Here is a 24,840-nt window from a genome sequence, read left to right as displayed (position 1 = left end):
TTCCCATTTTGGTTCACAGTGGGGGGACGTTCAATCATTCGCACCTTTATCACACGCTAGGGTTGTCAGCACTCCACCAACCACTGTGGTGCAGCCTTCACTTCAACAGGACAACTCCTGTTTCAGAATTGGCTCCTCGAGACCCCTCCCAGCATGAGCTGTGGCAGGGTTGAGTCCCTGGAAGCAGACTCTGAGGTGGGGGTTTGTGTGCAGGGGTTGACTGTGGGAGTACTCTCAGGGACCACCCACATCAGGGTCAAAGGAGGCAGGATGGGGCAGCAGAAGTTTGACTGGGATGAAGGCTTAACAGAAGCCCCAGCCAGTTCCACGGAGGGGGCTGGAACTGGCCTCACTCCTGAGAGTCACCCCTCATTGTGGTAGACCTTGTGTTCCTCCGCTCAACCTGCATGTCCAGCGGAGCGTGGGTGAGGCAGCTCCCTCTGCTCAGGCAGGGACTTAGCCGAGAGCCATCAGCAGCCAGCATCTTGGCTTCATCCTGATGCGGGAGTCTGGGCAGACACCACAGCATCCACGTTGTGGTGCTTCCCACCTCAGATCGTCCTGGTTGTGCTGATACCAGCGGAGGCCATGGACAAGTCCCCAGAGCTGTCTGAACCCTGGACCTCTCCTATAAATGGGGCACTGCCAGGCCCCCACCTCCTGGGACTTCAGGGGTGGGGTCAGAGGGTGGCTCAGATCCGTGAGGGTGCCATGGCTGCTCACATGTGGGTCGGACCAGTCACCATCCAGGTGGGGGCTTATGGCTCAGGGGTCTCCAGTCCCTGGAACCACCAGGCTCCTCCCCATCCTCTCCTTAGAAAAGGAACTGGGGCCTGGGGCAGTCCAGGTTTGAATAAATGGGAAACATGGGCTAAGTCTTCCCTGTTGATCAAAACCAGTTTGACTGACTCCTGGTGATCAGTGAGATCAACCCAGCACTTGGTCAGGGGCTCAGGGATAAAAATAGTGTTTCCTCTGGAGGGGCAGGTCAACCTGTTCAGTGAGTCAGGAAATTAGTGGCCCATGGAGGCAGACTGGATCCTGGGGGCTGGATGACTCCAGGATGACTGTTATTACTTGTTCCACAAAGTGACCAAAGAGTGAGGCCTATGAAGCCTGTAGTGGAGCAGGATAAAAGAGGTGATGGGAGCTGGCGCTGGCTCAACACTTCTGTTGAGGCCTCTGTAGGCCAGGTGGCTATGGGCTCACCACAGATGACCCCTCACTTGCAAGGGTCCCATGCAGATTATAAGATGGTTCACAGGCAGGTCCCGTGTCCAAGACTGGCCTAGGGTCCGAGACTCTGGGTCACTTTAGCCAAGAACACCTATAATGTCCTCTGTGTGGCTGGTGTGGTGGGGCCTGACTGTGGGGGCGGGCGCCTTGGGGTTGTGGCTGTGGGCAAGGAGGAGATGGCATGCGGAGAGGAAGGGAACGCTCTGAGATGGGCACGCGCGTGGCAGGCATGCCTTTTAAAACGATCATCAGCCTTAGTGTTCCAACAGCCTCTTTCACTTTGTAAAAGGCTTTTCTCTTGAAAAATAAAAGAAGATTGGAGGCAAGTACAATATTTGGCTGTGGCGGCTGCTAATTTGGCACTGAATGTCACCTCCGCCTTTTCCTTCCCTGATGCCAAGCGCTCCTTCCCAGGCTTGGGGTGGGCGGGCGGGGTGATGGGGGTGCAGGGCAGGCTCCCCAAGCCTCTTAAGATGCAAGATTCATTTCCTTAAACACACATTGTCTCACTCCAATTTCACGTCCGAGCAGTTCTGGCGAGGAATTAGCAGCCCCTGGGAGAAAGCGGGCAGGTTCTGTTTACATGGGTGGGGGCGGGCTGGGGGGGGCTGTTAGGGGTGGCAGTGCAAGCTGGGGGCTGGGGGCTGTTTGGACAGGGAGCCCACAAAGGACCTGGGTCAGGAGCTGCCTCACCTGGCCAGACAGCTCTCAGTGGGAGCCGGGCCACTCCTCTGTCACTGTGCAGAAACCCTGCCCCCTTGAAATGTCCTGAGTACCTAGAGGAGGGGGACTGCATAATGACTGGGGGGCAAACTGAGGATATCGGGCTTTCAGGTCAAACTTAAGACCCTTTGGTTCACTCCCTCACCAAAGAGGACTGGCTGGGGCCTAGGGGCCAGTTCCGGCTGATCCCCTCTGTAGTGGGGGCTCACCCGCTCACTGGAGGCCGATCTCTGCTTTGAGTCAGAGCCCTGGGCCCCTCCTTGAGTCAGCTCCCCACCTCTGCCTACGGTCTCCTCCTTGCGAGCTTAGGCGGCTACAGTCCTGTAGTTCTGTGGGAGAAGCAGCGCCCCAGCCCGTGGGTGGCCCCCCCAGGACCAGCCTCAGGTCTCTCCCCAGTCTGTTCAGTCCTTAGGGCACAGGCTCCCATGGCCCCCAGCCCAGTGTGTGTAGTGGGGATGAGTCTCAAGGAAGAGTCAGTCTGCCTCCCTCCTCAGCGGCACCCTCCAGACAGTATGACAGCAGCCCAGGCAGTGGAGACTTCAGGCTCCCTGTCTGGGTTTGTTTGGGGATGTCCTCCAAGGCTGGGGCTGCCCTTTTATGCCCTTTTTGGCCTCCTCCCTGCTCATACCCACGGTCACCCCCAGTCCCCCCACCCCACCCCTGGGGAGTCTCGGGGCTGGGCTGGGCACTCCATAGGTGCCAAGTCAGGGCCAAGCCTGAGCAGAGCTGTGGGGAGGGGGCCCATCCCTCCGCTCTCCTGGGCAACTGCTCATTCATCACCTTTTAGAGGCGAGACCTGCTCATTTGTTAGCCCATTAGCTGGGCACGAGCAGCATATGGACCCGGTTCCTGCTGCCCTCTTCCTGCCTACCTTGGACAGTGTCATCTGGGCTCACTGCTCTGCCTTGTACTGCAGTGGTTGGGGTCGGGGGGGCCCCAATTTACCCCAAGGCTGAGCCCCTGGGTGAGGCAGGCTAGGGTTTAGTGCTCTCGGCTTCTCCAGCAAATCTACGTTTGGACTTAGCGACAAAGCCTCTCTAAGCCATGAGCTGAGAGGGGCCCTGCTTTTAGGAGACTGGGCTTTATTTTTAGTGTTCAGGGAGAGATAATTTTTTCTCACCCACTATCAGTGAGGAGATCAACTGTTTTCGTGGCGTTCCTGTATCCTCTTGTCTGTGGGTGGGGGTGGTCAGGAAGGACCGCCTCGTCTGCTGATTCGAATCATGGTTGCTCCCCATGTGCACAGGAGGGAATGTGTGCCCCGGAGCTGTCTGCTGCAGCCTGGCATCATCGCTGAGGGGGATCTCTGTGTCTGCTGGGCAGTAAGGAGGTGGCCCACCTGGAGGGGGAGCCCAGGCACAGTGTCTGTCTCCCCTGAGCACAGCTCACTCACTTTGAAGTTCATGACTGTTCAGACCAAGGACCCGCGCAGTGTTGTTCGTGGCTGAGCAGTGGGTCCTGTTTGCACAGTTCATTTGCAAGGCAAACATTGAGCACAGTCACGGTGAACATAAATGTTGACCCCAGTGGCCACTGAGGTTCTTGAATTAATGGAGAAAGAACCTGGAGCTGAGGGGGCTGCCAAGGATTGTCCCTCTTTCCCCACAGTGAGGTGAGGGGACACTGAGGCACAGAGAGGGGCCGGGGCCTGCCCAGGAGCCCCAGTTGACAGTGGATATGGAGCTCACTGGCCTCCCAGCTCTAGGAAACCCTGTGTGGTCACCACCCTGGATTTTTCAAGCCCTCCTATGAGGGCTCAGGAGAGCCTGTTAATGACCGGAGAGAATGGGTTCCCTCTGGGCGTGTGTCCCCCGCGTGTGCGTGTCCTTGGTGCCTACACGTCCCTAATGCATACCTGTCCCCAATGGATCTTCAGCATGTGCAGGGCCTCAGTGTCTCCGTCCTGTTTGTTTATTTATTTATGCTGCCAACTTATCCTCCAGAAGATTTAAGGGTACTTACAAGGATACATAAAATTCAAGAAGAGCCTATAAATTGAAAATAAGACAAAAAGGAAAATTAGGAGAGGGACTAAGATGGAGCTGGAAGAGGCCGACAGGACGTGAGCAAGATAGCCCAGGCATGGGCGTGCTCCCTCCCACACGCGCTTGCACACCCACCACCAGTGAGATTCAGGTCCCCACTGCCTGTCAGCGCCTGACACTCGGGCACTGGGACCAGAGGAGGGGGCTCAGCCCTCCTGGGGATGCTGCTCCAGAGGCCACTGCCTGTCAGGCCACGCCCTTGCCCCCAGTAAGCCCCTGAGCCCTCTGTGCTGTTAGGGGCCTCTCCAGTGTCCTGTCCAGCAGGAAGATTAAGGGACATGACCTTCAAGTAGCCCCGACCATCTGGGGCCAGAAAAGTTTCACTGCTAAAAACATTTCAGATGGCTGTAGACCCCCTTTCGAGGTGTGGATAGAAACCCACAGAGCCTCATCCAGGCCTGGGGCTACTGACTTCTCATGGAGCCTCCTTCCAGGGTATCCAGGGACAGTGGACAGGTCTGTCCGAACCGTGGTGTCTTTTCCGGAAGCCTCAGTGTGAATCATGGGCAGGATCTGCAAACAACTTTCCAGGCCCTGGGTGTAGATGTGGCGTGTGAGCTGGTGTGTGGGTTAGACACACGTACCTGGAACTACAGTGAGCGCCTGGGTGTGGGGCAGGGCCCTAGGATGAGCTTGCCCCCAAAAGGGGCCCCTAACACCGTGGGAGGCCGCAGCCACTCCCAGACTTACCTCCATCTCTGCCTCCATCCTGCGTACCTGACATGCCAAGATCCAGTGTTTTCACAAGAGCAGCCAGCCCTAGGGCCTCTCGTTGTAATTGGCACTGTCATTATTGGACGATGTCTTCAGCAGCAAGTCTCAGCAGTGAAGGGCAGATTTCCAGCCTGCGAGACCTGGAAAGTCAGGCCTTGCAGGACAGTGTGGGGCAGCCTCGGGAGCAGCCCTGGAAGGAGGCCCCTTGAGAAGCCAGCGGCACCTTGCACTTGACCTTTCATCTCTGAGGAATGCCCCAGAAAGCCTGGCTGAGGGTGAAGGCTGATGCCAAGCCATGCGTCTGGTAAAGAGCAGGGCAGGAACTCAGACCTGCAGTTATGTAGCCAATTCTCGGCTGTGAGTGCAGGGGACTCGGGAGTGGGAAGGTCTCCTTTGGACAGATTCTGACCCTCTTGGCACTTCGGTTTCCTCCTGGGGCCCTTGTCACAGCTGGGGGAGGGAAGAGGGGATGGATGAAGAAAAATCTGATGAGCCCTCCCACCCAGGAAACCTGCCTGGAGACTCTTGGAGAAAGGTGGGTTTCTGGCTCCTCTGGAGTCCCTGAGTGCCGTGCTCCAACCCCTGAGGAGGGTGGCCCACCCTGGGCTATCAGTGTTGGGAGGACTGGAATGGAGGTGATGCAGGCAGAAGAAGCCGACTTTATCCTTTGCTCCCTGGCTTTCAAACTGTGCCTCGGGCCCAGGATCAAATCTGTCTCATGAGGACATTTATGGGGGTAAATTTCCACCAACTCTATACTGAGGGACAGCCCTCTTAGATGAGATCCTGCTAACACCTGGCTTTGTGAAATTTGAGTCAGAGTCCTCCCTGGCCAACCAAGTGTCCGCTGGAGCCTCTGCCCACCCTGGCTCCCAGACTGCCACCCCACCCTGCCAGTTCTCTCACTCCTGAGAGTGGAGACAGTGGGCCATATGGAGCTAAAGACAGAGACTCGGAGGTGAAGGGGTTGAAGAGGCCCGACGGCAGGCCAGTGCTGGGCCCTGGTCTCTGTCCTGGGGCCGTTGTGTCGAGGAGAGGGCCATGTCCATGTCCACGCTGCGCCAGGGTTGCTCAAGGTGCCAGGTAAAGGGTGGACTGGGCTTGTCTCGGGGGTGGCAGGATGGAGGGACCCTGGAGCCTGGAACTGACGACAGAGGTCTGAGATGCCCAGTATCACTGGCTCCTCCATTCATAACTACAGTCTCAGCCGGCTTCTCCACCTACCAGAGCCTCGCTTCCTTAGCTGTAAAGTGGGGCCAGTGGCTGTGCCTGCCTTTCAGAATTGTTGTGACTCAGTGGGTTATGCGCTGAGCCCTGTCTGACCACACAGGGATGGGCGGCTGCCTATCATCGCTGTCCTCTTCCTCCTGCATTGAGAGGCTGAGGAGTCCTGGAGGAAGGCGGGGCCCCAGGGTGGAGAGCAGCGGGAGGGAACTGAGCCAGGGTGGGCGGTGAGGGGGCCCAGACACAGGCACAAACAATCTGTTTCCCTGTAAACATGGGCGCCCACACCAGCCGGCCGCCACCCGGCGACTTCTGCGAGTTGGGAAAGTGCGGGTATGTTTACTCGCACTCCCCCGTGCCAGCTGGCGTGCTGGGCACAGCTTCCCTCCCAGCTGCCTCGACAGCCGGCGGCTCCCAGCTCAGGGAGGGGGAGCGTGCAGGGGCCCCCAGATCTTGCCTGTAGTTTGATTCAGTCCAGGGTCACACACACCCCCCTATTCCGCATCCTGATGCTCTCATGGACCAAATCAAGAGGCCAGGGGGCTCCATGGCAGGTGCCCACCTGGCCAGGCCATGACATGATTCCCCTGCTCTCCAAGATCACCCGAGTAGACAAAGGCTGGAAGGCTGTAACTGTCCAGGGACCCCACACCTTGAGTATAGGCAACAGGTATCCCTCTAGTAGGGTCCAGGTGCTGTCCCTCCCCCAGATCCAGCTGCCTTCTCAGAAAGTGCATCCATCGGGGTGTGCACGGCACCAACCGGTCAATGCGCCCAGAGCTGTCGGTGTACACGTTGCAGGTGGGGGCCGTTGGAGGGCTTCTAGCGCCCCATGGGCCCTAGGGTGCTGGGGGCTCCGCCTCTCAAGTTCTGTGCTCTGTGAACACCTCATCCGAGCTCGGCCGCAGCAGCTGCAGGAGGTGCATGCATCTCACCCCTGAGGCCAGGGCAGATTTCTGTCTGGGAAGGAGTCTTCGTGACCCTGTCCCGCCCCAGCACCAGGCCTGGATCAAGCACCTGGAGCACAAGGAGTGGTGGGAACTGGAAGGAAGGGGCTCAGAGAGGCGGGTTCTTAGGCAGGCACTAAGTGGGCCACGCTAGAGCTGTAACTTCTGACTTTGGAGCTGGGTGGTGGGTCATGGAGACCTGACCGTGAAGCATTTGCTTTTGAAGTAACACAGGAGTGTGCCCCCTCCCCAGCTCCCATGGACTTGGCCATCTGGCACTGTCACCCCTGTGGAAGGGAGACTCCCTGTCAGATTCCCCTGTCCCCCAACACCTGTCCCCAGATATCCCCTTGACCACCAAGAGAGCCAGAACCTGGGGAAGATAGAGTCACAGACGGCCAGCTTTGTGTAGACACGCAGCCATGGGGATGCTGCTATCTAACTATGGCAGCCTAGAGCCCAGCTACTGTGTGAGGTGAACCACTTGTAAGCATCTCTGACAGAAGGGGTCTTGCATACTTCCTGTGATGGGGAGCTCACTGCCTATCCAGACAAAGCTATTAGGGTTTGAGTGTGAGAAAGTTCTCCCAGTTTCCCCTGAGCTGCAGTATGCCTCTTTCCCCCACAGGCACCATTAGGAACCTCAGAGTGCTGCCTTCAGGAACCTTGCCTCTCTCTCTTGGAGCTGTTTAGAAACCATACCCCTGCAGGATACTCTCACCTAAGATATACAAGTCTTAATGCTAGAGCAGGTTCAAAGTTGGATCTGGAATAACAGGTGGAGAATCAGGATTGCCATGGTTTTTAAAATCTGCTTAGAAATTCACATCTGTTTCAGAGCAGCAAACACTGGCCACAGCTAGGAGTGGGCTGCGCGTTAGTGCTCCCTGGTGGCGGGTCATTGCCTTGCCCCGGGGCCAGGGTGGGACAGCGCGTTGCAGAGGTGGGGGTCTGCAGGGGGCCAAGTGCAGAGAGATTGGCACACCCTGGCCCTAGCTCAACTGGGAGGATTTGGTTTATTGTTTTGTGTTGGGTTTTGTGTCTTTTGAAAAACAAGAGATTGAGCCTTTTTATGACATGGATTTTACAGCGTAACGAGGCAGCGTAATTTCCCATTCTCAGCAGCAAGTGCACTTTTTACACTAATTGCATAATTAGACATAATGTACTAATTGCGGTAATGGATGACAGTCAACTAAACTTTAACTTTAAAAACAGGGAGGCGTTGCTGGGGGTGGTGGCGGGGGGCTTTAGGCCCCTGTGAATTTTTCAAAGGGAATCTGCTTCTGAGAGCTCCTGGCAGCTTCATCTCGGGGGCCAAGGGGCCATGAAGCCACCAGAGCCTTCTCACCTTGGGATCTGGGCCACGCCCCCTCCTTCCCTGAGGATCCCCCAACTCCATCCCCTACCACCTGGGAAGCTAGGACCCTTCCCATCAGAACCTGTGCCCCCAGCTTCCCTGCACATGTCTGTGCTCCTGACACTGAGCAGTCCATTCCCTGCTCCCAGCCTGAGAACACCTGCCTTTACTCCTGCAGTCCCTGACCCCCAGTCACCCCTGTGTCTGGCGGACTCCTGCCCAGCCCTTCAGGCTCTGCTCAAATGGCCTTTGACAAGCCATCTCAGTCTTTTCCTTCAGACACTCCCACCACCCATCCTACCCTGGAAGACCAGCCTCTCTCACAGATGTCTCCTACACACCTCCCCTACCACCACCCCTCTGTTGTTAGCAGCCCAAATGGACATCCGTCCTCTCCGATGCTGAGTCCCAGGGGGACAGGGACAAGGTCTGGCCCATCTCTGCTGCCCCAGGCTCCAGAGACCCCTAGAAGAGCCTGTGGCATGAACATGAGCACCCCAGTAGGGATATAAGGATATGGGGTGGGGTGGGCCACTAATGGGCCACCAACCCAGCAGGGCCGCATTGTCATCTGCTCCAGGAGGCCAGGTCTTGAGCCTCCTCCCCATTCCCATTCTGCCTTTGTGTCCTCCATTGTAGCCCATGCAGGGCCTATTGCAGGGGCCCAGGTAGGCATCTGCGAACCTCTCTAAGCAGAGGGTTCATTCCGGAAAGTCCCTGTATGAAGGTTAGCTATTACTGATATGACAACCAGCCTCACAATATAGAAACTGTATGTGACATGACATGACACCACATACAGCTGACTAACTGTGGAGCCAACCCACCGCAGGATGGTGGCAGCGTGGCAGGACCACATGGGACCCTAATGTGGCAGCTGGTGATCGTCAGCAGCTGATGAAGCATGCAGCCGAGTGGCCCATAACCCGCCACCAGTGCACCGACTGTGTGCTCTGAGGCTCCGGGGCCCCTTGCCCTTGCCTTACTGTAAACCCCACTCCAGAAAGGCCAGAGGGGGCCACAACCCCTGCCCCAGAGAGCTCGCTCTCTGCCACACACACAGTCCAGGGCCTGTCCCCAGAGCAGCTGGGTCAGGCTTTTCATGCACCTGGTGTGGGCAGCCCCAGAGGAACAGGGCTGTGGGGCTCGCGGGTGGTTGGACGTGGGGAACGTCCCGGTTGTGGAGCCTATCCAGGATCTTCCCTCAGTAGGAGGGTGCCCAGGTGGCTGGCTACTCCCTCCACCCTGTGGTCTTCAAGGGTGATTATTAGCAGCTATGTCAACACCCTCGATTTCTCCGTGAAGGGAGGAGACAGGTGCAGCAGCAGCCTGGTGGGGGTGAGGGCAGGGGCCGGCATTGCCCTGACTGACTGGGGCCCCTGTGCTGGTCACTGCCAGTCCCTCCATCCCCTCACCTCCCTCTGGGCCCAGCTCAGGATCTCTGGGCCACTGAAAGCCCTCTATCTTCCCACCTAAGGCTTCCCTGATCCCTGGCACAAGTGTACCCCTTCCAGCAGCTGGCCCTTGTCTCCAAGCCCAGATCCTGCAGCCTTCCCACTGCTTGCCCACGGAGTCCGGTATAGGGAGGCCAGCCCACCATCTCTAGGAATGTTGACCTGAGAGCTGGACAGTTAAAGCTCCCCCCAGCTGCTCCTTTCATTACTAGGGACCAGACACTGAGACGTGGCTAAAGGGGGCTGGAGGATAGCAAATCCCCCAGGAAGGTCATATCCTGGGGTTCAGCTCCCCCCACCTGCCTATGCCCTGCTCAGCGCCCTGGGCAGGGGAAGTGGGGCAGGACGCCGGAGCACCCAGCTGAACCCCCAGCTGAGCCTGAGCCTTTGAGGAGTCAGGCAGCAGCAGGGCCCAGCCTGCATCAAATCTTTCTCATTCCATTTTCTTTCTGATTTAATTTTCCAGAGATTAGGGCCCGTTCACCTTCGCTGCAGAGAAGAGCCTCACACGCCTGCCTGTTTTTACTCCCAGGGCTGGGTGGTTGGTTAGCCGAGCAGGTTGGTTCTGCTGGTCGTCCACCCTCCTCCCCTGCAGAATGGCCTCCTGCCTTCCGTGGGCCTCGGGCTTCCAGTGCCACTCTGAGTCCCCCAGGCCCCTTTTAGGCCGCCCAGATTCCCAGCTGATCCCCTGCGCCTTATTTTCAAGTTTGGGGGTCAATGCAGGGAACAGAACTGCAGAGAGCGTGACCTAAAGCAAGCACTCTGGATAAGAGTGGCCGTTCTTATCTGAGCAGCTGTGTGACCTGTCCTGTGTGGCCCTCAGTCCCCTGCCTGCTAATCCGGTATCATCAGAATGGTCCTTCCTCAGGGTTTGTATATCAGGGAGGCCAAGTGTGTGAAGCAGCCGGCCTTTGGGTGGCCAGAGTCAACACACGGCAAACAGGGCTGTTTCTCCGGCCTCCGTAGCCCCTCTTCCTTCTTTTCCCATCCTCTCCCTTGCACTCCTTGCCCTCCTTTTTGTATCCATCTCTCCCACCCTCCTCCTCTCCCTGGGCAGGTTGGGTGCTGGCTTGGGTCCAGGCCCCACTGCTGCTGACTCTATGGGACTCAGCTAAATGCCTCAACAGTCTAATGGGGGGTTGTCCAGGTCAGTGGTCCTGGGCCTTTTGTCTCCTGTGTGGCTGCCCCGTGTTCAGGTGCCTCAGCATTTATTCCACTCCCAGGCAGGACTGTTTGGAGCTGGGAGGATAAGGCTGGCTCCATCTGCCCCTGCAAGCATCCACGCTTCCTGCCCAAGGTCACTATTCCTCCAAGTGTCCTCCAGGCCCATCTCCCCCTTGTGTGTGGACACCTCTGAGAGCAGGAAGCTAGGCAGAGTCCCTGGGGCCCCTGAAGGGGCCTTGGCCCCTACAGGCCCTGGAATTCCCGAGGCCAGAAGGCAAGCTTGCCAGACGTGCTACTTCACAAAAGAATTAACTAAAGCTGAGAGAGGGTTGGGGTTGAAGCCAACACTGGGGGGCATGGGTGGGGGTGCTGTGGGAAGTGGGTGGGAGGGAGATGAGAGACATGGAAGGACAGGTCTTGGTCACTGATAAGGGGTGCCCTCAAGGGGTGGAAGATCACCACTGGCCATGGGTGGTGGTACAGGGTGGAGGAGCCGGGAACTGCTGCGAAAGAGGGGCTGCAAACCGCCTCCTGACTTGTCACTCAGCACCTCTGTGGCTGTGTCTCCGGCTCTCCCCAGCACGTGCCCCTGGACCCAGCCAGCCTGTGCCCTAGTCTGCTGCCCTGTCCCACTGCCGTTCACAGTCTCCTCTGGGGGATGAAGCCCCTGTCTCTTCCTCCTCTGTCACGGCCGGCGTGGAGCTGTCACCGCCTGTAGACCTGCTGGCCCCCGTCTCTTTCTCCTTGCTCTGCTGCCTGCGCCAAGCTGGGGGCCATGCGGCGCTGCTGTGGGAGTCGTTGGGTTTTTCCAATTAGCTCTCTGGGCCAAGGACACCAGCGGGCACACAGTCCTGCTGTGGCTGTTGAGGCCCTGCACCCGGTGAGCCCTGCTCTTTCTCTTGCTTCCGAGTTGGCGCCAGGGACCAGGCCTAGTGCCTGGGGTTGAAGGCAGCCAGGCTGGTGCTCTGGAGCTGCCCTGGGCCCTCCTGGACTTCCTGCTGGCCTGCAGGTGGAAAGCACTCCCTGGGCCGCATCAGTAGGGGGATGACCTCTCCCCTGGGGTGGGACCATCTGCTGGGCTGTCTCTCATGGATCTCTGGGACACAGGGTTCAGCTCAGGGCCCCAGCCCAGGGGATGGGGACAGCTGGAGCAGGTCCAGGGGGACATTGAGAGGGGTGAGGCACCTGGAATGGGAGGATGGAGGGCTCTTGCCTCTCAGAGGCTCATTTGGGATTGGGAGACAGACTTAGCTAGAGCTCAACTCATCCAGTCCCTGCGGTTCTGGAATTGTGCCCTCATCTCCCCAGAAACTCCTTCTTGCCCACTGCCCTACCCTCACTCTAGGGAGGATGTGGGTAGGCAGGCAGGGGAGGTAGCCACAGTGTGAGCAGAGGTGTGGCACCGGGGACCCAGAGGCCTGAGTGCACCTGCCAATTCAGTGAGCTGGAGCGGCCTCGAATTCTGGCACCAGCACCCAGCAGAAGGGCATCATGCTGGGAACTTCCCTGGCAGTCCAGCGGTTGTTAAGACACTGCGCTTCCACTGCAGGAAGCACGGTTCCATCCCTGGTCAGGGAACTAAGATCCTGCACGCTGCATGGTACGGCCGAAAAAAATAGGGGGAGAAAAGGATGTCATGGTGTATCTTTGGGTAGACCCAAAAAGAAAGCATGGCAGGTGTGGCCCCAAACTGCAAAGGATGGCACACCTGCAGGAGGAGGTGAAGAAATCAGACCTAGGTCGTGCTTGCCCTGGAGCTTTTCTCCTGAACATGGAATTGGGCACACGCATTGGCTGGTGGTTCCTTTGTACACAGACCCAGTGCCTGGGGCCGATGGAAGGGAGGTGGCTATGGCTGTATACTGTCCAAGGCATCCCTGTGTCTAGGCCCCCCTGTTATCACCACCGTGGCTGAGGCCAGGATGGAGACAAAGACAGGCTGACTGATGGGAGGGGTGCTCCAAGGAGGGGCCTCCAAGGAGGCCTGGGAGGGAGGGTGGGATGGGAGGTGGGCAGACCTGGGGAGACCAAGGCTGCCTGCCCAGCAGTGGGAGCCGAAGGCTTTGGATCCTAAGTATTCAGACCTAGCCAGGACAGTAGGGGCAGGGATGGAACTATGATTCCATCTGCAGAATTCTGGTGATCCTAAACAATAGCAGTAATACTGCGAAAATTAATATAGGCTCTTCGTGGCATGAGTCTTTTGGTCCTTCATCAGCATGTGAAGGGAGGACTGCCATTCTCTCATTTAACAGGTTGGACACTGAGATGGGCTATTTCTTAACAGGGTCCCTGCTTCTGAGCCCTTGTATCTGCTGTCACGGTCTTTGGGTGAGACCCTGCCACTTGGAAACCCACTCTCTCTGCGGCCCCTGAGCCCTGGTTCAGCGCCACGCCAGGTTGCCCAGGGGCATCCTAGACCCAGAGGGGAGGGACCCCTGGCTTCCCAGAGGCGAGCTGTCAGGAGGCTGCACGGTCCACCCTCCAATACCAGGGCCCCCACCACCATGGACAGCCCTGACTGCTGGGGCGCCAGGGAATGACCTTGACCGGGGAGTCAGATATGGGAACTTCATCCCCTGCCCTGAGAAGCCAGGCGGCTGCGCCCCCTGCTGACGCCAGCTGGCCGGGGTGCACTCAGCAGAAGTTTCAGCCAGTGTGGCTGCCTCAACACACATGGGGGCAGTGGTCTAGGATTGGGAAAGGGTGTGTATCTTTCATGTCCTGAAACCTAGGAAGACGTCAGGGAGGACGGATGACTGGCTTGGCCCCTCACAGTCGTGTGGCCTTGTCCTGTCCTCTCCTATTTCTGAGCCTCAGTTTCTCCCGCAGTGGGCCCTGGGCTCTGGCCTCCCTGCATTTCTCAGTGACCGCCCCCCCCCCAGGCTCTGACCCCTGCTTGGCCTCTGCCTCCACCACTGTCTTCCATCCGGGGGCTTGTGGCCTGAGGCAGGCCCTGGGGAGCCCCGTAAACAACCTGCCTGGCACCCACTGGGGGCCTCCCTCCTGCCTGGCCGTGCAGCCAGGCCTGTGACTCTCCCTGTAATCGCCGCGGCTCTGTGGGAAGGAGCGACTTCACCACAAATTATTTTGTTCTAAGAGAAGGACAAAAAGAAAAGAGAAGCCGGGAGGGGTGGGGGTGGTGGGAGGAGGAGACTGCCTGAGCCAGCTTTGAGTGCTGCTTTAACCCTTGGACTGCCAGGGGCCCGCTGGGCAGCGGGGCCGGGGCTCTGAAGGCACCCGGTCCCCCACCTCCTCCCCTTGTCACATGCCAGAGGCCTTTATCTGCCTACTCTGCCTGTCACTCTCCCGACCTTATCTCCCCCGCCTGTCTGTCTCTCATCAGCAGCCTCTCCCACCTCCTTATCGCCTCCTCATCGCCTCCTCTCTGTGTCTCTCCACATCCCTCCACTTTTGCACAGCCCGATGGCAAAGTCTGGGGGCCCCGGTTCTGTCGTGGTGACCAGCCCGTGACCTTGTGCTGAAGGAGCCAGCTTGCAGCACAGATTTCCTGGGGTCACCTGGATGGACACAGGGGCTCATTCAGGCTCAGAGGCACATGTAGGGGTGTACAGTGCACAGTCACGCGCGCACACACACACACGTGCACACACCTAAGACCCCTGTCATGAACAAAGATGCCCATGGGAACCTGCTTCCACAGTTCACATACAGCCCCCGGGCTTCATCTAGCGGCCCTAACCCCACCCCATCCCAACACTCAGGCTCGTACACACAGATGGGTGTGTGTTGAGCCATAGCACACATTCACACACACAGATGCTGATTCTCAGATTTACACCCTCACATGCGTGTGCACACAGGCCAAGCCCCACCAAGGAAGAGGGGAAGCAGATTCTTTCCCCCCACATGCCTTTTCTTCCCTGGCCCCTAGCCCCATATTCTGTGCCCAGAACGACAGAGGAGCCCCTTGGGGCACACCGAGCTCCCACAATGGTTCTGCAAACGCCTTGGGGAAGTGCCAGCAAAAGTGGGGTATGGATGCCTGAGCCTGTGTGGAGAGGTGGCTCTGTGTGTGTGTGTGATGCATGTGTGGGTTTATGGGTGTGAGAGCACCTTCGTGTCGGTATGTGGGGTACAGTGTGTGCCTCTCGGCTCCATCTCCCCACAGCACCCTGCCTCCCATCCAGCACCCTGCCCCCCACTATTATTAGCAAGCCTGAGCCGGTCAGGGAGGTGCTGCTTGTGGCCCCTGGATGGGGAACCCTGAGTCCCAGAGAAGGTAGTGACAGCCTCGTCCCACCAGACTCACACAAGCCGCGCAGGTGGAGCCATGGCCTTGAACTTCTTCAAGTCTATCGGAGCTTGGGCGGGACCCCCAGGCCTCCCTGTTCTCTCTTAATGGCCAAAGCTGGGGTCAGGGTAGAGGCGAGGACCATTCCGTGGGGAAATGTGCAGCGAGGGTGTATGGACACCATGTCTGAGGAGTGGGGGATCACCTTGGCCTCACCCCAGGCTTTTGCTTCCTTCCAGATCTACAAGGACAACAGGAATCTGTTTGAGGTGCAGGAGAATGAGCCTCAGAAGCTGGTGGAGAAGGTGGCGGGGGACATTGAGAGCCTGCTGGACAGGAAGGTGCAGGCCCTGAAGGTAGGTGCAGTTGTGTGGGTGGAGGGAAGAGCAGAGTGGCCTGCTCTGTGAGGGCACCGTCCCGACCTGCCGGGAACACACAGCCCTCCTGGCCCTCTGAAGCCAGGCCAGGCCGTCACTGGCAGGTTGTGCCACGTGGACTGTGGGCAGCTGCTGGCAGGAGCAGGATGTTTTCCTGTGGAGTAGGCCCCTGACGCGGGGCCTCAGAGGCCCTGCATGGTACAGTGGCAGCCCCGGTCCTGCCTCTGTTGGGCCTGGGGTCTTCCTGTTCCTCCACTCTGCTTATGAGTGTGCCAAGGGTGAGCACTTGGCCAGGATGTGTGTGGGTGCGCGTGCATGCTTGGTTGTGTCTGACTATTTGCCATCCCATGGATCGTAGCCTGCCAGGCTTCCTCTGTCCAGGGGATTCTCCAGGCAAGAATACTGGAGTGGGTTGCCATTTCCTTCTCCAGTGGATCTTCCCAACCCAGGGGTCAAACCTGTGTCTCCGGCATTGGCAGGCAGATTCTTTACCACTGAGCCACCTGGGAATCCTCCCTGGCCAGGATAGCGACCTATTAGTGGCTGGGAAGGTAGCCTGCAGACTCTGAGGCAGAGGGAGTGTGGAGGCCCCTGAACACCTTAGAAAGAAGGCCACAGCCATGTGATGTTGGAGGCTGGAGCTCCTGTTCTGCCCACGACTTCTCCACTTGCCTCTGAGCCTCAGTGTTCCCATCTCTGCTGAGAGCTGGTGCCTGCCAGCTCCAAGACACCATGGTCCTGCGAGGTGACAGGACCTGCTGGTCCCTCTGACCAGATCTACAAAGCCAGCAGACCCTGGTACTCAACCCACCCCCGGGAGAGCAGGTGGGAAAGGGCTCCTGGAGCTGCAGGGTGCCCTGGGTGGCTTGTGCAGGAAAGAAGAGAAGGGGTCCAGGCTGCCTCCAGATCAGAGGCACAAACTGCTCCTGCACCTGCCTGTGTCACAGAGATGAGTCCAGTAGAAAGGAATGACATACTGGTACACAAGTGGATGGACAACGTGGATGAATATGAAAACATTATATTGAGGGAAAGAAGCTTGTCATAAGGAACACCTATTGTGTGATCCCATATCTGTGAGATGTCCACAATAGGCAAAAGCATAGAAATGGAAACTACATTAGCAGTTGCCTAGGGCTGGAAGGGAGGGGACAGGGAGTGTCTGCTAATGGGTACAAGGTTTCTTTTTGGGGATGCTGAAAATATTCTAAAATTAGAATGTGGTGATGAGTCCACAACTCTGAAAGGCTAAAAAAACCCAACACTGAATTGTATATTTTATGTGAGTGAATTTTATAGTATCTCAGTAAAGCTGTCTTTTTTTAATGAGCAAGACCACACAAGCAAGGGTCCCAGCAGGGTCAAATCAGCAGCCAAACCCCTACCACATCCAGGCCCTGGGAGGGAACTAGGAACTCCTTCTCCAGGAGCTGGGCCCTCCTGTGCCCCTGGCATCCCCTGCCTGTGCCAGGTGACTTGGGATCATGAACTAGGGAAAGGCTGGCATCCAGGACCAGAGTTGGGGGGACCCTGAGGGCATCCCACCCAGTGTGGACCCAGAGGGCCCAGAGGTGGGCCCAGCCTGACTTTGGGGTTCTCCTAGTCACAGGCAGGGAGACAGTTGGGGAAGTGGACTGTCATGGGGAGGAGGCAGAGCCAAGCCTTCAGCTGGGACAGTCACCCCTGTGAGGTGCAACAGTGTCCCCTGGTTGTAGGAACCGTCTCCCTGCCTCATGCAGCCAGCACACCACGGCCCACCTCTGTGCCTTGTGCCTAGAACTGAACACTCTGCCCTCGTTTCTCTCGTTCTCTCTTTGTCCTTCTCTCCCCACTTCACTGCAGATCCCCTGTTTGCCCTCTACTTCCTTGCCTTGCAGCCTGCCCCCTCCCCAGCTGACCAGTGCACAGAGCACAGGCCACAAGCCCTGAACTTGTGCTGAAACCATCTGACAGTTTTGGGAAGCGTCCCCCTTTACGCCTGCTTCCCACCCTGGTTTTAGGACCAGTTACCTTGGCAGGGGTTGCTGAGCAGTGGTAACAACAGATACCCCACCTGCCCTCTACACAGGGAGCCCAGGGCCCAGCCCTGCCCAGCCCCTCTGAGCATCCCAGGGTTGGAGTCACTCCCCCAGCTCCTTTCCCCACTCCTGGAGAAGCAGGCAGCCTTCGCAGCTGGGGGGTGGGGGAGCCCAAAGCCTGGGGTCTTGATCCCCAGCCTCTCCCTACACCCCACATGCCGGACTCTGCCCCAGAGACAGTGTGGATGTCTGCCTCCTTCCCACCGAGTCCAGCCCAGGTGCCCATGGCCTGGTGCACGCTGGTTCTCCAGGGAGGAACGACGGGAAGAGGCATTCACTGATCAGGTGCTTACCATGCTCTGAGTCTATCGTGTCATCTCACAGCAGCCCCTGAGGGAGAGGGACACTGAGACTCGGACATGCCATGTATTAGGCCAGGACATGGCCGAGCCAGGATTTGAACCCAGGTCTCTCTGACCCTAAGCCAGGCCCCTCCATGCCCACGTTAGTCCAGAGGTGTGCATGGAGCCCAGCACTCTCCCAGCCAATGAACCCCTCCTACTGCAACACCCCCTGCTCCAGACCCAGAAGATGCTCCTGTTTATATCTCTGGGGCAAGGAGAGGACTCCTTCACCTGCCTTGGTCCTAGTTGTTCAAGATGACCTTTGCTCTTCATTGTTGTTCATTTTGCTTTTAATCAAGCTCTGGCTCTTTTCTCCTTTCCCACATGTGTTTGCAGCCTGAGTGCATGTGGAGAGAGGGATGTTGGGGGTCTGGACCTCTCCACACTCCATTGTCCCTCTCGCCCTGGACGCCATCCAAGAATCCAACTTAAATCCGCTTGCCCTGGTCTGCAGTTTTAATGTGGGGCTCGAAAGGAGGGGACCGAGCAACGCAGGACGGAAGTTCATTGTCTCATCTAATCAGGGACAGTCAGTTGTTTGTAACAGTTTCTCCAAGCTGCACAGAGTGGTTTTCCCAGCCAAGAGTCAAGCAGAGCAGGCCAAGTCAGGGATTTCGCAATGCCAGGCAAGCAGCCTCCTGAAGCCCAGGACACCTGCTAGGGCCTCAGCTTAGGAGACATGGAGGGGACCTTCTAGGGACATCTGCTATCCTGGAGGATGGGTCTTCTGAGACAGAGCCTGCTTTGTTTGGGTCTCGAGTTCCAGGAGGGGTAGGGAGGTGCCTCAGTTTTTAGAGCACATTGGAGGCAGAGCTGGACCCAAGTCAGGACTCTCTTGTGCTCCCGGATGGAGCCTCTCTCAGAGCCCCTTCCTCAGAAAGGTCATCTCTTGGTTGTATTCCTTCCTCCGTCCATTCTTCAGTGCTCACTAAAGGCCTACTGTGCGCCAGGCCGGTGCTGGAAGTGCAGTGAGGAAGGACAGGCCCCATTCCCGTCCTCTTGGAGCTCTCAGTCTCATCCTGTCCCAGGCCTTAGTTTATCCCTCTGGAAAATGGGGACATGAGACTATCCCTGCCCAGTACTTCCAGTTTCATAGCTCCAGGAGTCATCATTATAAAGGCCACAGTGAAAACAGTGTCTCTGAAGGTCGTGTCACCTTCAGCACCATCCTGGGCACCCCTGCTATGGAGCTCAGTGGAGAGGCCATGGGAGGTGAGACGTGACCCCACTGTGGGGCATCCCATGCTGCTGTCAGGGACAAGGCCAAGGGCAGTGTGGCTCAGTGAGCATGGTTCCTAGAGACTGGAAACTCAGAGCCAGAGCAGTCATGCCAGAGCAGGTTGTTAAGGGACATCAGTGTGGCAGCTAGAAGCCTGATCTCAGGGACACCTTTACACCTCCAACCTCAAATAAGCTGGAGGCAGTGAATTTCTGGCCGAGATCCAGGACCTGGAGACTTTGGCCCTTGAGCTCTGCCCTCCCACCCTCACACCACCCCGAGCCTGTGTTCCTTCAGCTCCTTCTCATTGTCCTGGGGGCCCAGACATTTCCAGAGCCCATGCTTTTGCATCTTTGCCTTCGTGCAGCCCCTGTGGTCACACTAGAGTCACCTGCAGGGCTTTTAAATCATGATGCCTAGGCCCCACCCTAGACTGCATATAGTAGATTATGTAGGGATGAGGCTGGGCTTCAGTATTTCTCAGTGGTCCACAGATGATTCAGTGTTGAATCAGAGTTCAGGACATTTCCCCTAAAAAGGCAGAAATAATTTCTCTCCTCATTGCTGGCCTCTTTCTGAGTCTCTACCAAGTGTGCAGCCTAAGATAAGCTGAAACACTTCAGATGTCTGCAGATCCTCCCTGCAACCCAGAGTTACCCCCTCCTATCCCCATTTTGGGCTTCCCTGGTGGCTTGGACTGTAGACAGTCTGCCTGCAATGCAGGAGACCAGGGTTTGAGCCCTAGGTCGGGAAAATCTTCTGGAGAAGGAAATGGCAACCTACTCCAGTATTCTTGCCTGGAGAATTCCACAGACAGAGGATCCTGGCGGGCTACTGTCCATGGGGTCACAAAAAGTCAGACACAACTGAGAGACTTTCACATACGTACATACATACATCCCCATTTTACATTTGAGGAAGCAGCCCCAGAGAGGTTACACCACTGCCCCAGATCTCAGAGCAAAACTAGACTATAGATTCGGGTACTCGGGCTCCAAACCCCAGTTCTGCCCTCCTCTGTGCTGCCGCTAGTGGTCAGGTGCTTGCTATCCACAAGGGGACAGGGCCAAGGAAAGAGCAGGTGGGTCCGCTCTGGCAGGGACTAGCTCTGGGATAACCTAATGACCTTGGGCCAGGCCTTGCCCCCGCTGCGTCTTCCTTGGGCAGTGGAGACAAGACACTGAGCAGCCCTCCTAGCCCAACCCCGTGATGCCCAGAGGGATGGGGCAGGGGGGAGGTACATCAGTGGCTCTGGTCCTAGGGGTTCCAGTGGGCAGCATTCCCACCATCAGTGGCCTCTCTGGGGAGCGAGCATCATTTAAAAAGTAAAATTAAAAACCCTTCTGCACAGAGCCGCCCTGCTTTTGCCGCTAATGGCCACTTAACCCAATTAAACTGATGCATTGTTGGCAGTGGCTGGGTCTGTTCAGGAACTGCGCTCTGGGCTTGGTGTTCAGAGGAGCAGGAGGAATGAGCCAGGGAGGGAGCCACGGGGCCAGGGGCTGTGGGGCAGACCGCCTGCCATAGTCAGGAGGGACAGCGTTCTGCCCGGCTCCCCCTGACTCACTGCTTCCTTTCTCAGACTTCACCTCATACAGGGTTTCTTGGTATTGGTGCTATGGACATTTTGAGCAGGATGATTCTTTGCTGTGGGGGCTGTCTTGTGCATTGCAGGTGGTTAAGCAGCATCCTGACCCTCTGCCTGCTAGAGGCCAGTGTACATCACTCTCCCAGTTACAAGAACCAGAAATGTCTCCAAGTGTGGCCAGATATCCTCTGGGGGCAGAGTCCCGTTTGGCTGAAAACCACTGGTGTGATGAAACAGAGAGCTGCAGTCATTATAGAAACCTCAGAAGCAGGGTGACATTGGGGACCTCGAAGAGATGCAGACAGGATGGAGCAGCCCGAACAGGAGCACGATCCCTGCAGTTCGAAGGGGAAAGAGTGAGCTCGGGGCAGCCGGGAGGAGGCGCCATGGATTGCGGGGGGAATGTTCGCCTTTGGAGGCAGCTGAAGGCCAGATCAAAGCTGGGTCCACAGATACATTCATGGAATGAGGTTGGACAAGCAGAGGGGTCCTGGGGAAGGCAGGGCCAGGGGTACCACCTGCTGCCAAGGCCTGGCCCAGAGCTGGAGCCTCCTGAGGATTTGCAGAACAGAGGCTAGGGCTGCGGCTCTGGGTCCTGGCTGGAGGCCACCCTCTGGGGTCTAACTCCAGACCAGGGAAGCTCTGAAAGGCACACGAATGGTGGACACACAGGCAGGGAATTCTGCAGCAGCGGCTGCCTCCGCCCACCCTTCTCTGAGCAATTAAAAGGTGTTTACGTGGGGCTAGCAGCGGCTTCTGCCTCCCTTCCATTATGACTATTAAGAGATCTTGACCCTTCCACTTTTCCTGCTCTTAAAAGGAGCCACGGACACGTGGAGCCAATTAGGCGCACGTGTGGGCGCCGAGGGCCCAAGCAGCCTTTTCTCCCTGATTGCCGCGTTTACGGCTAATTATTCTCCCCTCACCCAAACAGCGCCGCCGCTTCCTGGCAAGGTGCCACTACCACCCAGGGGAGCCAGCTGGGCCCCCTGGGGATGACGGAGTGTCGAGTTAGTGAATGGGCATCCACCGGGTGCCACTGTGTGGGAGCCCTTGGACACCTCTGCCTAAGAGCGACCAATCAGGAGTGGGAGTCAGAAGGAGCCCTTTGGAGGAGGTGGGCCACCTGGGTGTGGAAGGGATGAAGAACCAGCGTCTACTCGCTGTGCACCCGAGGGTCCTGGGGCCCAGCATGAGCCCTGGGCAAAGAGGCTTCTTCTAGGCTGGTGGATGCACATATGGGAGCCCGCCCCCGCCCGCATCCCTGCTGGGTGGCTGAAAATGCACAGACCTTTTGAGGGCGCCCAGGTTGAGCTAGCGGGACAGGGAGCTGGCCTTCCTGGGAACAGAGAGAGACAGTGCAGGAGGGGTGTGGCTAGGGAATGGCCAAGGATCCTCGGGGAAACCCCGTCATTCCCTCCTCTTTCTGGCTGGACTTCCCTGGTCCCTGGGATTACCCCTATGGCGCAGGCTCCTTTCCCTGCTCCTCCTGCAAAGTCCAGGGGCCTCAGGAGGGGTCAGAAGAGCTGTGGTCACTCCTCACATTCACTGGCCGAAGGAAGGGTCTGGGGGCCAGAGGTGCAATGTCCTTGAGGGTCTCACACCCTCCCACCCACTGCTTCTCTGCCGTGTTCTCTCCCATGATGAAGGGCAAGGCTGACTGTTGCTGCTCATCAGGCATGTTGTGTCCCCTGACCAGCAGCGCCCACCTCCTGTGGGATGCATGACCGAGGCACCCCAGGCCCAGGTCTCACCCCAGGACGTGTCTGAGCCTCTCCTACCCGGTGCCCTGCTCTTGAGGCCAGGTGCACGCCCTGGGGGCAACATTCAGTCTCCCTGTCGTTCACTTGCTCTCTCTGTCATTCAGCAAACCTTCTCCACTGCCCCCAGCCTGACCCTGGGTGTGGTGCCTCTCTCCGCTCACGGTGGGGCAGAATTCCCATTTTACAGATGAGGAAACAGAGGCTCAGTGGTGATGCCAACCCAGCCACTGACTGGCCGCGACAGGGTAATGGTTCCCCCAGCTCCACTGGCTCCTGAGCAAGTGTGCCTACCCCTCCCTAGCTCCCAGGGATGGAGAAACAGAGCCGTGCTGACTGGGGCAGAGACGAAGAAGCCCAGGGTTGGGAAGGGAAATGGTGAGAGTCTGCCAGACAAGCAAGGGCAGGAGCTCTACTGGGGGACCCTGGAGAACAGCTGGTCAGGGCAGCTGGCTGCACATGCAGGCTGGGACTCACTGCCATGTGTTCCCTTTTTAACACCCCTGCCCCCTGCCCACCACAGGAGGGGGAATCTAGGGCATGGGGTAGGCCGGTGGGCCACTGGCCAAATGGAGAAAACGAACCCTGGGACCAAGGGTGATTGATTTGCTGGACTCCTTCCCCAGAGGCCAGCACTGTGGGAGGAGCCTCTCCCGCTCTGCCCACCTCCCCGGGGGTCATAGCTGGCATGGGGGAGGGGGCACAGATGCTAGGAAGCAGAGTAAAAGGGCCTGCAGGTGCCACAGGGACAGGCCAGTCTAATTCAGGATCAGAGAAGTGAGAAATTTAATTGAGTTTTAATAGCGTCTGGCCCTTTGTTCTGAAATCCTCGTGTACAAGGGCTGGGGGAGGTGGTGTGCATCTAAGGCAGGGCAGGCTAGTGGCCCTCCAGGATGACAGACTTCGAGGGGACGGAAAACAAGCTACAAGGTGTGCAGATCGGCTGACATGGGAGGGCAAGTCTAAGAAGACAGCCGGGAGGAGGTGGTGTTTGAGCCTGAGCCTTGGAAGGTTGGCAGAGGGGCAGTGCCTGGGGGTTTCCAAAGGTGGAGAAAAGGAAGAAGGAAGGCACGAGCCCTGGCCTAGCACTGAAGTGACTCAGACTGAATCTGCTGAGACAAGAGTTGTGGGCTGGGAAGGGAGCCAGGAAAGTGCAGCCTGTGCATAACTGTTTCCACTGGAGGGCAGAGAGGATGGGGAGATGGCAGAGGCAGGCGGAAGGGCCCACCGCCTGAGTTCTGGGGCGGTCGCTGCATATCTGTAAACACGGCCCTTCCGAAACCACCAGCAGTCCTCAGAGCAGCCAGTCCCCTCTCTCAGCCCGTTTTCTGTGGCTCAGAATACCCAGCGAGCAGTGTCTGTAGCAGTGGGTGTCTGAAGAAGAGTGAACTGTGGGAGTGCGGGTGGGGAGGGCATGGGGGGCTCTGGGTGCTGAGAAGGGCCTCAGGTCCCTCGTGGACCCCTCAGCTGTCTTCTCCAAGCCCACACCTGAAGGCTGGACCAGCCCCCAGCACCATAGTGACCCCGGGCAGGGATCTGTAAGGTCGACCCTGCCTCAGCTTGTCATGGGATATCTGGTCTTCCATGTCTTTTGCTTCCTTCAGCCTCTGTTTACTGAGTGCTGAGCACCTCCTGTGTATACATGCCAGCCTAGGTTACCAGCGACAGGGACACCTGCAGGGCACCTCCTCTGAGGCATACTGTCTGCTCAAGGTGACAGGGGTGTGACCCGTGCCACAAAGTGTGGATCCAGGGTGGTGAGCCCATGGATATTGACCAGCTCTAGGGGAATTGGAATGGCGGAAAAGAAGAGTGTTACTGGAGTCTCAGCCAGGCAGAGGAGAGGAAGGAAGAGGATCCAAGGCAGAGGGCACAGCAGAGTACAAAGGCCAGAGGTAGAAAGAGTGTGTGCGTGGCATGTTTGGACATCTGCCCACACGTGGAGGCGGAGGGCTTCACCTCTGGCTGGCTCCGCAGAGCACATGCATGGAGGCACTGGGAGGTGGGCCTCGAGATAGAGGCAGGAATGGGCTGTGCCCCATGTGGGTGCTGTTGCTTGGAGTCTAGCTGTGACCTCACCTAGTGACCACATGCTGGGTCGTCCTGACCTTACACTACCCCCAAAAGAACCTCTGACCAAGAGTCCCCATTAGGAAGGTGGAATGTGGCACATGATACAGGTGAGCAAGATGTGGCCAAGAATTAAGGGCCTCACCCTCCACTATGTGCAGCCTGCACACTCCCCTTGAGTGGCACCAGGCCCTTGGTAATGCTCACACTCTCTGAGCCTCAGTTTTCTTACCTGTCCAGTAGAACCACAAGCGCAGCCTCACAGATCTGTCATCAGAGCTT

The 24,840-nt window shown here is 57.7% G+C and overlaps 2 protein-coding genes across 2 annotated transcripts in view; both read left to right on the top strand.

Moving 5' to 3' along the window:
- NPRL2 (NPR2 like, GATOR1 complex subunit) overlaps positions 1-24,840 on the top strand; it is a 130,619-nt gene that overhangs the window by 29,889 nt on the left and 75,890 nt on the right. The window lies entirely within an intron of this gene.
- Positions 1-24,840, top strand: part of CACNA2D2 (calcium voltage-gated channel auxiliary subunit alpha2delta 2) — a 137,533-nt gene that overhangs the window by 52,602 nt on the left and 60,091 nt on the right. The window contains exon 3 of the mRNA XM_052647292.1: positions 15,362-15,478. Within this exon, the coding sequence (XP_052503252.1) occupies positions 15,362-15,478 (117 nt within the window). The remainder of the gene's footprint in view (positions 1-15,361; positions 15,479-24,840) is intronic.

The sequence above is a fragment of the Budorcas taxicolor genome, chromosome 1, assembly GCF_023091745.1.
Source record: "Budorcas taxicolor isolate Tak-1 chromosome 1, Takin1.1, whole genome shotgun sequence".
NCBI classification, from domain to species: domain Eukaryota; kingdom Metazoa; phylum Chordata; class Mammalia; order Artiodactyla; family Bovidae; genus Budorcas; species Budorcas taxicolor.
The sequence above is the reverse complement of the archived record's forward strand: the minus strand, read 5'-3'. Positions and strand labels throughout refer to the sequence as shown.